Source organism: Heptranchias perlo, chromosome 2, assembly GCF_035084215.1.
Source record: "Heptranchias perlo isolate sHepPer1 chromosome 2, sHepPer1.hap1, whole genome shotgun sequence".
NCBI lineage: Eukaryota > Metazoa > Chordata > Chondrichthyes > Hexanchiformes > Hexanchidae > Heptranchias > Heptranchias perlo.
The window spans coordinates 24,885,909-24,898,448 of record NC_090326.1 but is presented as its reverse complement, the minus strand read 5'-3'; the positions used below and the strand labels follow the sequence as shown (position 1 = coordinate 24,898,448).

The window sequence follows — 12,540 nt, the reverse complement described above, 5'->3', positions numbered from 1 at the left end:
AAGCAGGCTGACAGCTACTGTGAGCAGTGTCTGAAATGACAGTTGTGTCAGATTGATTAGATATCTGTAATGCCCTCCTTTATTTTTCAAATTCGGCACATCTTTCCCCCCATATAAAATAATATGCCAGCTTTGGTGATACTTAGTGCGCTTGACGCATATTTGAAAGAGAAAATTTGAAAGAGTCATTCAATGAACCTGATATAATTGCCAACTCAGGTACTACCCTCAGCAGCTGTGAGACCCAAAGCACTTTACTGCTGACTCCTGTAAGATCCAGACAAGTAAATCTAAATAAAATGACTCGTAACAGAATGTGAATCTACCCCCTCCATCCACTTAGTGTCAAGTCCTGATAAGGTCAATATTTGCTTGTTTTTGTAGTCCGCCTTTGCGCAATTTCACAACCCCTCACTCCTAATCGTACCTTTCTAATCTGCTATAAGAAACTGTCTCTCATTCATATGAACGGCAACAGTCAATCACAGTTAAATTGTATTAATCATTGCATTTCCAAATGAACTACAGGAAGCGATCTCTTCCACATTGTCATTATTTGCTCAGAGATTCCTCGTCCCAGTAAAGGTTTTGACTTCTACAACCTTGGAAACATTTGCTAAAATCAAACCTCCATTTAGGATCCAACAAGCTGACTGAAGCCAGCGGCCTGATTGATGACTTGACATTTTCACTTCAACAAATCTCTAATGGATTTCAATTACAAGACAACTCAAACAAATTCAAATGATTTAATATCATAGCAGTCCACCAGCACTAATTCAATCACTAAACTGCTTCAGTCTTAATAATACTTCCATTACGATAACCAGGATCCTTATGCACGGCATATCAGATTCTCTGACCTAGTTTTTGGGAGTCAAATGAGCGCAGGGTTCGTGCCCTGCACCCGAAGATGGAGGCCCGAGGGGCGCCAGAAATTGGTCCTCGACCCTCACCTAAATAATCGGAGTGAGCTGCCGGCGCCTATCGCACCGAGCCCGACTGGAGAAGCGGATTTCGGTCCACCACCCTCGCCAGCAGCAGCCCTCGAGTAAGTCTCGAGGGGGGGTGAGCAGAAGGTGGATGGGAGAAGGGGGTTAGTTTTGGGCTGGCAGCAGCACTCGGGTAAGCCCCGGTGGGGGGGGGGGGGGGGGGGGGGGTGGGAAGAAGGTGAATCGGAGAGGGGGGGGCTGATCGTGGGCTGGTAGTTGCCCTCAGGTAAGTCCAGGGGGCGGGGGGGAGAAGATGAATGGGAGAGGGGGGGCTGATTGTAGCCCTCAGGTAAGTCCCGGGGGGCGGGAAGAAGGTGAATGGGAGAGGGTAGGCTGATCGTGGGCTTGTAATAGCCCTCAGGTAAGTCCCGGGGGCAGTGAGGGGGGAGGTGAATGGGAGGGCGGGGGGTGGGGGAGGGGGCTGATTGTGGGCTGATTGTAGCCCTCAGGTAAGTCCCGGAGGCTGGGGGGGGAGGTGAATGGGAGAGGGGGGGGCTGATCGTGGGCCTGTAATAGCCCTCAGGAGGATTGGGGAGCCGGGAGGGGCACTCCAGCTCTTCCTAGCTCCACAGGAATATTTCTTGAATTTTTTTTAAAACATACCTTTCATTGGTGATCGCTGCTTAGACCGCAGTGATCACTGAAGAATCCTGAGCGGGGCAGGCTCATTATAGACCAACGTCGAAGAAGGGGCCTAAAATAGGTGTTAGACTCCTGACATATGTAAACGAGGAGCCTAATGAGAGCTTTAGGCAGCCGCCAGGGACACCTGAAAATTGGCACGACCCAATTTCAAGTTCAGTTTAAAAATCCTGCTGGAAAATTAACTGTTGCTGAATTAAAGTAGACATTGATCCCCTTAACTGGGCCTCGTTGCATCTGTTTTACACCCGCGCAACGGGCAGGAGGTCCAATTATTACCCTTTTTTCTGTTTCCAGGCCAATTCTTTCTTTCATTAGAAAACTGAAGTAGTGAAACCTAACTAAAATCCCTCCTCTTATATACCAGACTCCGAGAAGTGGTTTCATGTCATTATTTTTGTAAGATTCTTTTCGTAATATGTTACTGTAGATCATCCTTCAGTACAGTGATATAAACCGGAAACCAAGATCTTCAATTCCATCCCAGCTCAATATCCTAGTACCATTCCAAACTCAATACAGCATTCCCAAATGAGTGCACTTGCAGCAGTATAAGGTATTATCAACAGCGTCAGCCAGTACATCCAAACCACTTTAGAACACCACTAACAGTGAGAAGACACTTGGAAGGGCACCAACTACCCCTTCCTGTCTCCAAGAGCGATGGGTTTGTTTTTACATTTATTTATTAAAATCTAAATTAAATTCAGTCTGTATTTTCAGTCTATTTGGTGCTTCATTGCAAATCTTCTGGAGTAGGCTGCCAGTAAAACTGACCGTTCCTTGGTGAATGCACTGTGCCCTGCCTTGTAACACAACAGAGGACACAAAGGACTGCTTGCCCATGGCTACTAGTCTATTTACAGTCCTAACCAGCTTGAATAAGATCAGAAAGATCACCTAACGTCAGCCTTGCAGGTTTCCATGTACAAAACAAAAATGGAAGGATTGAGACAAAGCATCTGAAGGTTGCGCTTACAGATCTCTGCGGACTTATACAATATGTAGAGCCTTATGTTCAGTTTAAAAATCCTGCTGGAAAGTTAACTGTTGCTGAAGTAGAGTGGATTATTAAAAGCGGTTACACATTGTAGCAATATCACACCAATATTTGACAGTTTCAGGTTCCTCATGAAATTCAGAAGGAAGCTGTCATAGGTACTAAAAGCTATATGAAAAAAACACCATGTGGTACTGCTACGTCAGGAAATGGTGATCTCGTTGTAGATGCTGACGTTGCACAATATGTTACTGTAGATCATCCTTCAGTACAGTGGTATAAACCGGAAACCACAATCTTCAATTCCATCCCAGCTCAACAACACAAGAGCAGCAGTACTAACTAACCTTGTTAAAGTCTTCAGATGTTGCCCTCATTTCCTTCCATGTCTTATTTAGTAGCTGGATACAGATGCAGAAAAACTCCTCAAATGATCGGTCGTGGGTGAAAAACATGGGGTGGAATTCGTTGCATGTGTCACTGGCTATAGGATTATGCAAAAATTGGGGATTGGATAAAAGTGGTGATGGTAAAAGCAGGTGAGAGGATTGAAGAGAAGTGAGGAGAAGGGAAGAAGACAAGCAAGGGGAGAGCATTGAAGTGAAGTGAGGATAGGGGAAGAAGATAAGCAAGAGGAGAGCATTGAATAGGGGAGGGGATTGAAGAGAAGTGAGGAGAGGGGAAGAGGATAAGCAAGGGGAGAGCATTGAATAGGGGAGGGGATTGAAGAGAAGTGAAGAGAGGGGAAGAGGATAAGCAAGAGGGGAAGAGGATAAGCAAGGGGGGAGCATTGAATAGGGGAGGGGATTGAAGAGAAGTGAGCGGAGGGGATTGAAGAGAAGTGAGCGGAGGGGATTGAAGAGAAATGAGGAGAGGGGATTGAAGAGAAATGAGGGGTTTGAAGAGAAGTGAGGAGAGGGGATTGAAGAGGTGAGGGGTTTGAAGAGAAGTGAGGAGAGGGGATTGAAGCGAAGGGAGGGGATTGAAGAGCGGGGGAGGGGATTGGAGAAGTGAGGGAGAGGATTGAAGAGCGGGGGAGGGGATTGAAGAGAAGTGAGGGGAAGGGATTGAAGAGAAAGGAGGAAGAAAATAGAAAACATTATTACACATATAATTCAAATATTAGGTAACAGATAAAAATATACACACACTCAAACATTACAGCCTTAACTAAAAATAAAGAGTTTAGCTCTGAGTGATAACATACGAAAAGTCAAGGACAACAAAAAGCTGTTTGGCCCATCAAAACTCATCCTTCTAGATGTAGGTAATTATGAGATAGTCACAAACTACTGATGTATTGGCACAGCCTGTCTGGGAGGATGAAGTCCTTCATATTATTTACAACAGTCACTGAGATTTGGAACATCTTTCTCATGGATATTTTCACAATTACTTTAAAAAAATCCTTGGTTATATCCAGGGCCAGTGATTTACAATAGCTCAATAAGTCATTTTCCATTTTTATTAGGTGGGACTCTGTGATTTTTGTCAGTTTGTTGCTATGATTCCATCTATTTTTTCTTGGAAACTATAAACCAGTAATTTTGATAACATCTCCATTGACATACATACTAAGGACTTCCAGACCAAAGCATGTCACTGCCATGCCCTGGATGTGAATATCAGCCAAGCTTATAAAATAAATTCTGCAGCATGCAGAAAACAGCTAGAAATAACTGACCGTAACCCTGCATGCATACTGTGGCCATCGATAAAGAACAAGACAAAAATGCTTAATTTTTGTCACAATAGGAGAAATAGCAGCAAATGAGAACAAAATGTTTTTTTTAAAATGTAATATGAAATGTTAACTTGGCTCAGTTGATAGCACTCTCGCCTGGGTTCAGGTTGCATTCCAGGACTCAAGCACATAAGCTAGTGGTTTCTGTAACCAGATTTCAAAAACATAGAGAGCATAAAGGCGGTGGTAAATCTATGCAAAGCCATGGCTCAGTGGTAGTACATCTCATCTCTGAGTCAAAAGGTTGTGGGTTCAAGTCCCACTCCAGATACTTGAGCACATAATCTAGGCTGACACTCAAGTGCAATACTGAGGGACTGCTGCACTGTCAGAGGTGCCATCTTTCAGTTAAAACAAGGCCCCATCTGCCCTCTCAGGTGGACGTAAAAGATCCCATGGCACTATTAGGGGAGTTCTGCCCAGTGTACTGGCCAATATTTATCCTTCAACCAATGTCACTAAAAACAGATTAACTGGTTATTATCTCATTGCTGTTTGTGGGAGCTTTCTGTGTGTAAATTGGTTGCCACGTTTCCTACATTACAACAATGACTATACTTCAAAAGTACTTAAATGGCTGTAAAATGCTTTGGGGTGTCCCGAGATCATGAAAGGTGCTACATAATTCTTTATAGCTTTCTTTGGGACATTGGTGGCGCAGAATGGCTGTCACATTTGCCTACATAACAGCAGTCACTGCACTTCAAAAGTGATTCACTGAATAAAGCAGTTTGAGATGTGTTGATATGACTAGATGCTACATAAATGCAAGTATCCATTTTAAGTTCCAACAATAAGCGACATTTCTCACTTGTCCCTTCTCTTTGCTTTGGGATAAATAGCAAGTACTTAAATCAATTTTAAACCCATACAAAGCAGCATTATTTACAAGAATCAATATTAAAGCACCAACGACCTTAAACCTCTTGAAGGTCTATATAATGCAAAAAGTAGGTAAAACTAACAATAGCGAACCTTCTCCAAACTCAATTCATTAACCTACACATTTTAATCAATTGTTTGAAATGATTCTTCCAGGTGACATCTAGCTGTGCCGAAGGCATGAAATATTGACAAAGCAAACCATTTTTTTAATATTTAAAATTGATACTGCAGCAGTGCGATTTCAATTTGTTTTACAAGTATGATCTGGTCCGTCAAGAACATAGACAGCCTAACCTCACTGTCACTGAATCAATTCAAAATAGAAAACTAACAGTTTCTGAAAGACTTTCGCAATGGGGCATATAGCTTGAAGCCACTCATCATAATCTTGTCAAGTAAGTAATTAGGTATTTCTCACAGTATAGGCAAACTATTCAAGGCAGAGTAGATTTTTTTTTTGTATTTTAAAGTTTCGTTTTAAATTGAATTTGTTTTGAATTTCAATCTAGTTTTAAATAACTCGTGACTCAATACACAAGACGGGCGGTTTTACCTTGCCCGCCCAGTGGAAACCGGGCGGGCGGGCAGTTAAAATGTCCCATGTGACTTATCCACACCGATCTTCATTTAATTTGCTGTTTGTGGAACCTTGCTATTGGCTACTGTGTTTGTCTACACATCATTTGTGACTACACTTCAAAATGGATTGATTAGTTGTGCAGCAGTTAAGGACGTTATGAGGACACGAGGCATTATACAGTTCTTTCTTCTTTCATTAATCTCATTCACAGAAGGCACCAGGATAACTGATATTGAATTGGAAAGATTTGCACTGCAGCAGAAAAGAGTTCTCTTTTGAGATTGGGACTAAGGCTCATTGCTGATGGCAGAGTGCAGAAAGCTTTATTCTGCAGGTGGCTTTTCCACACCTGGCAAATTTTATGAATAAATGAGAATATGCTATTAGTATATACAGAAAAGTAATAAGAAACAGTTTTTGTGAAGGCAGTGCGCGTTTTGTACTCTGTGCACCATTGTCCCTTTTGTCATTTAATCGCTCCTGCCCTCCACCCTATCACAGACCTTCCTTTTTGTTCTTTCACGCTCCCCTCTTTTCCCTGGCTCTATATCTGCTTAAAAACTTAAATCTTTACTTCTTCCAGTTCTGACAAAAAGTCATCGACCTGAAACGTTAACTAAGTTTCTCTCTCCACAAATACTGCCCGACCTGCTGAGCATTTCCAGCATTTTCTGTTTTTATTTCAGATTTCCAGCATCTGCAGTATTTTGCTTTTGATGTTTTGTTTCTCCCTTTTCCTCAATTGAATCTTGCCAGCAACATCCACGGCTGCCTGTCTGGTATAATCCAATGACTCTCCCTCTGCATTCCCCCTCCCCATGGGGAAGTGCCTGGCCTCTTCTTCACAAACCGATCCTCTATGGCACCACAGGTTGATGCTCTCACCTGTATCTGAAACAGCCAACTGGGCAATTGGCCAAAATTCAGCGACGGGGCAGAGCTAAAATTTGGAGGAGAGTGGGTGGGTTGATGTCCATATCTGGCCGACTTGGCACAGCACAGTCATGATGGCATCCTCCAACACCGCACTGCTGGTCACATCAGACTCAAACCCGCACAGCAATTGCGATTAGGAATTTAAAAGTTAAGTGAATAAACTATGTGGAGCAAATTTTGGCCAAGCCCTGGCATACAAAATTGGCGAGTTTCAAAATGATTGGGATGGGTCATGCTCCCCCTGCTCATCAGCAACAATAGTTTTTGAGTGCAGGTACCACCTGAAGTTGGTCTCAAGCCCTGATGAGCCCATGTCTCTGGCACAGTTGCCCATCTTTTAAACCTATGCCACCCGCAGGATGGGAGATCAAATTCACAAGCAACATTTTCTATGCCTGTGAATTACATTCGTCTCTTTTGTGATGTAAGAAATGAAGCAGTTAATTTGCGCACAAGGTCCCACAAACAGTAATGAGATAAATGACCAGATAATCTGTTCTAGTGATGTTGGTTGAAGGATAAATGTTGGTCAGGACATCGGGGAGTACTCCCCTGCCTGTCTTCAAATAGCGCCATGGGATCTTTTCCATCCACTTCAGAGTGCAGAAGGGTTTAACATCTCACCTGAGAGAAGACCAAAGCCACTGGCTGAGAATTTGCTGAAAAAATAACGGTGTGTGAGCGACGCATTGCCGTTATTAATGTACGAACCGGCCAGCAACTTGTGGCGAGGCAGAGATACCCCGTGAATTGCGAATCGCCACAAGTTGATGGACGATTTGCGCTGCTCCGCAGTTAGCTTCGCAAAAACTGCATCTCCCCCTTAACCTCCCAGTGATTTTCATGAAGTTGCTGTATTTGCACATTAATTGTCCATTAAACTTGCCACAGAAAGTTAAGTCTAGTAATTAAAAGCGTAAGTATCCTTTTAACGGCATGATAATTGTCAATGACTGCCAATTAACTTCTCTTGCCCAGAAAGTGAACAATCAAAAATGTGGCGTTTCATTCCTTCAGGTTGTGAACTGTTGTTGGAGATTTTAAAAATGTCAAATTTTAAGAAAAATTCCTACTTTTCCTTTCTTTTTTCTCTCTCTCTTAATCCAATCTTTCTTTCCCTCTGTTTATTTCTCTTTCCGTACCTTATTTGACTTTGAATTCACCTATTCTAATTCACCCTCCTTCCTCTGTTTATTTCTCAATCCTTAAATCTCACTGGTTAAGGAGATACACTTTGTCCCGTTATTCTGCAAGGTCCCAGATGTCCTGTTTCCCTCGCTGCGCCGTTATCAGCTCGCACTTCCAGCAACTTTGTGGGCAAAATAGTTTTGAGCTGAAGGGTGCAAAAACAAGTCTAACCGTGAGATGCCCGACTCCAGCAAATTATAGGCTACTGCCTTCCACCCCTGCTACAAACTCCGTACCCTTACAGTTCTATCCCCCTTCATGGCCACTGTCTCAGACTGAACCAGACTGTTCACAGCCTCAGCACCCTATTCAACATTAAGATGAGCCTCTGTTCCCATATCCTCTCCATCACAGACTGCTGACTTCCACCTCTGCAGCATCGCCTGACTCCACCCCTATCTCAGCTGAAATCTTTAGCCATGCCTTTGTCATCTCCAAACTCCTGGCCGGTCTCGCATCCTCCACCCTCTGGAGACTTAAGTTCATCCATAATTCTGCAGCCGTAACCCTAACCCATACCAAGCCCCGCTCACCCAATACTCCTGCCCTCACTGACCTACATTGGCTCCTGGTCCACCCATGCCTTAAAATTAAAATTCTCATCCTTGTGCTTAAATCTTTCCATTTCCTCACCGCTTCCTACCACTGTGACCTTTTCCATCTGTATAACCCCCGCACACACCCCCCCCCACCAAACTCTGACTCCAGCCTCTTGTGCATTCCACTCCCCCCACCCTCCTTCCCCATTGGCGACCATGTGTTCAACCTCAACCGCCTTGGCTCCATGCTCAGTACTTTGCTTCCTAAATCCCTCCGCCTCATGACCTCGCTCTCTCCTCCTTTACGACCCTCTTTAAAAGTCACCTCTATGATCAAGCTTTTGGTCGCCCCTCCTAATATCTCCTTTCTTGGCTTGGCGCCCATTTTATTTTCTTGACACCTCTGTGGAGTGCCTATCTAAATGCAAGTTGCTGTTGCGAGGGATCCGATTCTAGTACTGATACTGTGCTTTTGGCATTGGTGCAACACAAACACCAAAAGTGTAGCATAGAAGTGACAAGAAAGTCTCGCACCATAGGGATGAGGACTGTCTATTCTGTAACAGCAGCTGCTGCGAAGCCTTGCCAAACATTTAAAAAGTTAAAAAACAGGCTCTGACGGCCTATTGTGACAGATTTTGATTGAGATAAGAGTTGATTATTTTGTCAGCTCATTAAAATCAGCGAGTCAGCCAGTGAGCAGCATGAGAGTCTAGAGGCACAACACCTATCCTTCCCCAACTTTAGTAACATGAATAGGCAGTGAAAACATGGCGCCTGTCTGTGTTGATACAAAAATACAAGCTACACTTCATGTGCCGTTAAATTCATTCTTTTTCTGTCCACTGCCTTTGTTCTGTGCCTTCTCTCTCTCTTCACAGCCCACCTGCCATAGGTTTACCAGTGCCGCTGGCCAGTAAGACTCAGATAAAAAGACTTGTATTTCTATAGGGTCTTTCATGACCTCAGGACGTCCCAAAGCGCTTTACTACCAATGAAGTACTTTTGATGTGTAGTCACTGTTGTAATGTAGGAAACGTAGCAGACAATTTACACACAGCAATGTCCCACAAATAGCAATGTGATAATGATCATAATCTGTTTTAGCGATGTTGGTTGAGGGATAAATATTAGCCAGGACACAGGGGAGCCCTGCTCTTCTTCCAATGATGTCATGGGATCTTTTATGTCTACCTAAAAAGTGCAGACGGGGCCTCGGTTTAATGTCTCATCCGAAAGACGGCACCTCCGACAAGGCAGCGCTCCCTCTGCTCTGCACTGGAATATCAGCTTAGATTTTGTGCTCAAGTCTCTGGAGCGTGGCGTGAATCCACAACCTTTTGGCTCAGAAGCGAGTGTGCCACGGCTAACACTTTAACCACCGGTGCCTTCACATGGGCTAAGGAAACTGGGATGGCCCCACATGCCCTTGTTTTTCTCAGTCGAATCATTGGTGCAGTCTGAAATCAGCTCATTGTGGACAACAGAGGCCATCTGATAGGTACAGGTTCAACAGACTGTGCTAATCACCCTATACTGGATTATAATCGCTGTGTGATGCAAACAGCACCAAGATTATCGTATGAAATAGGATTCACTCTTTCTCTTCCATTTATCTAATATACATAAAAACACTCTGCGGGTTATTGCAGCTGCAGTATTAAAAGGTAATCTGGATACAAGCAGGCAAAAATAAATCCCATTGGACAACTTGCCTCATGAATGATTGCAAAAGATTTTGACCTCAGTTGCCTAGTCAAACTTTCACAAATCTACGGTGATCACGGTCCATCATATTAATCTAAATCAAATACTTCCAGAAGCTGCTGTTACACAATATTAAGTGAGGCTGATGTGCAAAGTATTGCTGGAAACCTCGAGAGATAAACCTACTGACCTATTTGAATGGAAGTGGGAGGAAAGATGCATCCACTCACTGGCTGTTCATCTACCCGTCTTTTCAATGTATAATAAATTCTCCACATGAAAGACATACATTTACAATCATATTTGCTCATTTCTTCAACCCAAATTTTTCGCTCATCACCTGAATGCACGCCAGGAAATCAACACCTTTTAACATAGAAAAAAGTCCCATAGTGCCTCAAAGAGGCGTAATCAAAAAATGGATGCTGAGCTAAAGAAGGAGATGTTGGGAAGGGTGACTAAAAGCTTCATTAAAGAGGCAGATATTAATGAAGGTCAATTTAGAACACAGAACGAAGATTGCTATTGAGAATGGGAAAAGTCAAGTAGTATTTCAGTTTATTTCTCCCAGGGGTTTAAACCAGGCCGGAAGATTAATTGAATTAGTGTGCTCCTTTATGAATGGCTGTTATCCATGTCAATTACAGCGAGCCTCTCCTCTTTAGCTTCCCTTTCAATTAAAATATTTTTTCTTCCAAAAGAAAGACAGAAAACCGTTTTGGGAACTTAAGGGTGAATATTTTTGCGTAAAACTTGGAAACTGCATAAATGTTGAACACTTAACAAGGTCTATTTTTGTTTGTTATGGAAATCTATGTTTGTCAAAGGCTGTATAAATCAGCAAATGCATTAAGAGTGCACTAAATGCTTTAAAGCAGGAACTTTAAATGCAGGAACTGGCTGATGATTGGGAACACAGTGGAGGCTGACTGATGGTTCAAAAGCAGCCAATTGCCATTTAGGCCCCATTCTCCTGGATCCTCCTCCCCCCCCCCACCCCGAGGCTTGCTGTACCCTGGCAATCCTCCAATATTGCCAGGACGGACTCCTCCAAATGCTCCTATACTCCCTTCCCAATTGTTCTGATCCCTCGCCTTCTCTCAGGTCCCAGTATTCATAAATCCCTTGATTATTCTCTCAGCAATTCCTGATCCCAATGCTTCCATACTATTGGATCATCCTTCCTAATATTGTCCAGATCACAGAACCTCTTCTTTAAGGATCCCAGATCCAGGGACCTGCCCCATTGCTCCCAGACATACAAGGGCCTCTCCCAATGCTTGCAGGCCCTAGGATTCCTAATCAAAGTATTCCCAGACCCCCCTCCAAGTGCTTCCAAGTGTCAGGGACCTCCCCCAAGGCTGATAAATCAGTGTCCCCGATGATATGACTTGACACTGCGTCTCTGTTCTTACAAAATGTTGGACTCACTGTGAGCAACGCCATGCAACATCAGTTTGTAGTATAATAAAAGGTGACTTTTGATTTCCTGAGAAAATGCCTACTTTGTAAAAAGTCTGCTTATTCGACACTGTGGCTGGCAGTACTGGCAAAATCACTTTGTTTTAATGTGTGCGAGGAAGAGAAAGACAAACAGATACAGACCGAGAGACACAAAGACGTAAAAAGACAGACAGACAGAGAAAAAGGAGAAAAACCCATGTCCAAAAAAAGGGAATAAAATAGCTGTAACAACATGATGCAGAATGCCTGTGTTGAAATAGCCAGTTTGAATATTGAAGAGCGGACATTAACTCAGCTCAGATCAGGCATCGAATGTGAAACCATCAGCCATTAGGGGGGCCAATGTTTGCTTGATATTGATTAGATGCTACATCAAGCAGAGAGCAAAAGGTTTGGAGCACAGGCAAGAAAATGAAACAGCCGATTTCTTATTTAAACCAGCGCCCAAACCAAGAATGCAAATAGCAGATTACTGTTGTGATCAGATTGATTAGGTTAGGAGGATTTGCTAATATCCTGACTGCTAAGCAGGAAAGCTGCACACAGGGGTCAGCTGACACTAACAGGATTTTATAACCTTATTCTCTGCATTCCAGTCTCTCAAAAAGTAATGCAAAAGCGCTGAACTCAACAATCGAGGAAGTTAGTTGTAAAAAACTTTGCTTGTTAAAAGAGCAAAATAATGTGGGTTTCTTAAACTGAGCAAATTGTTATCTTAAGAATAAACACTTTTTAAATAGGTTTTTAATGGAAGAACAACTTGCATTTATATAGTGCGTTTAACGTCTCAAGACGCTTCACTGGGGCGTAATCAGACAAAATCTGACAATGAGCCAACTAAAGAGATATTAGAAATAAAAACA

General features: G+C 43.1%; 1 protein-coding gene across 4 annotated transcripts in view; it reads right to left on the bottom strand.

Moving 5' to 3' along the window:
- elmo1 (engulfment and cell motility 1 (ced-12 homolog, C. elegans)) overlaps positions 1–12,540 on the bottom strand; it is a 282,334-nt gene that overhangs the window by 98,568 nt on the left and 171,226 nt on the right. For all 4 annotated transcript variants that reach the window (XM_068001271.1, XM_068001264.1, XM_068001286.1 and 1 more), the window contains one exon: positions 2,982–3,118. In XM_068001271.1, coding sequence (XP_067857372.1) covers positions 2,982–3,118 — 137 coding nt within the window. The remainder of the gene's footprint in view (positions 1–2,981; positions 3,119–12,540) is intronic.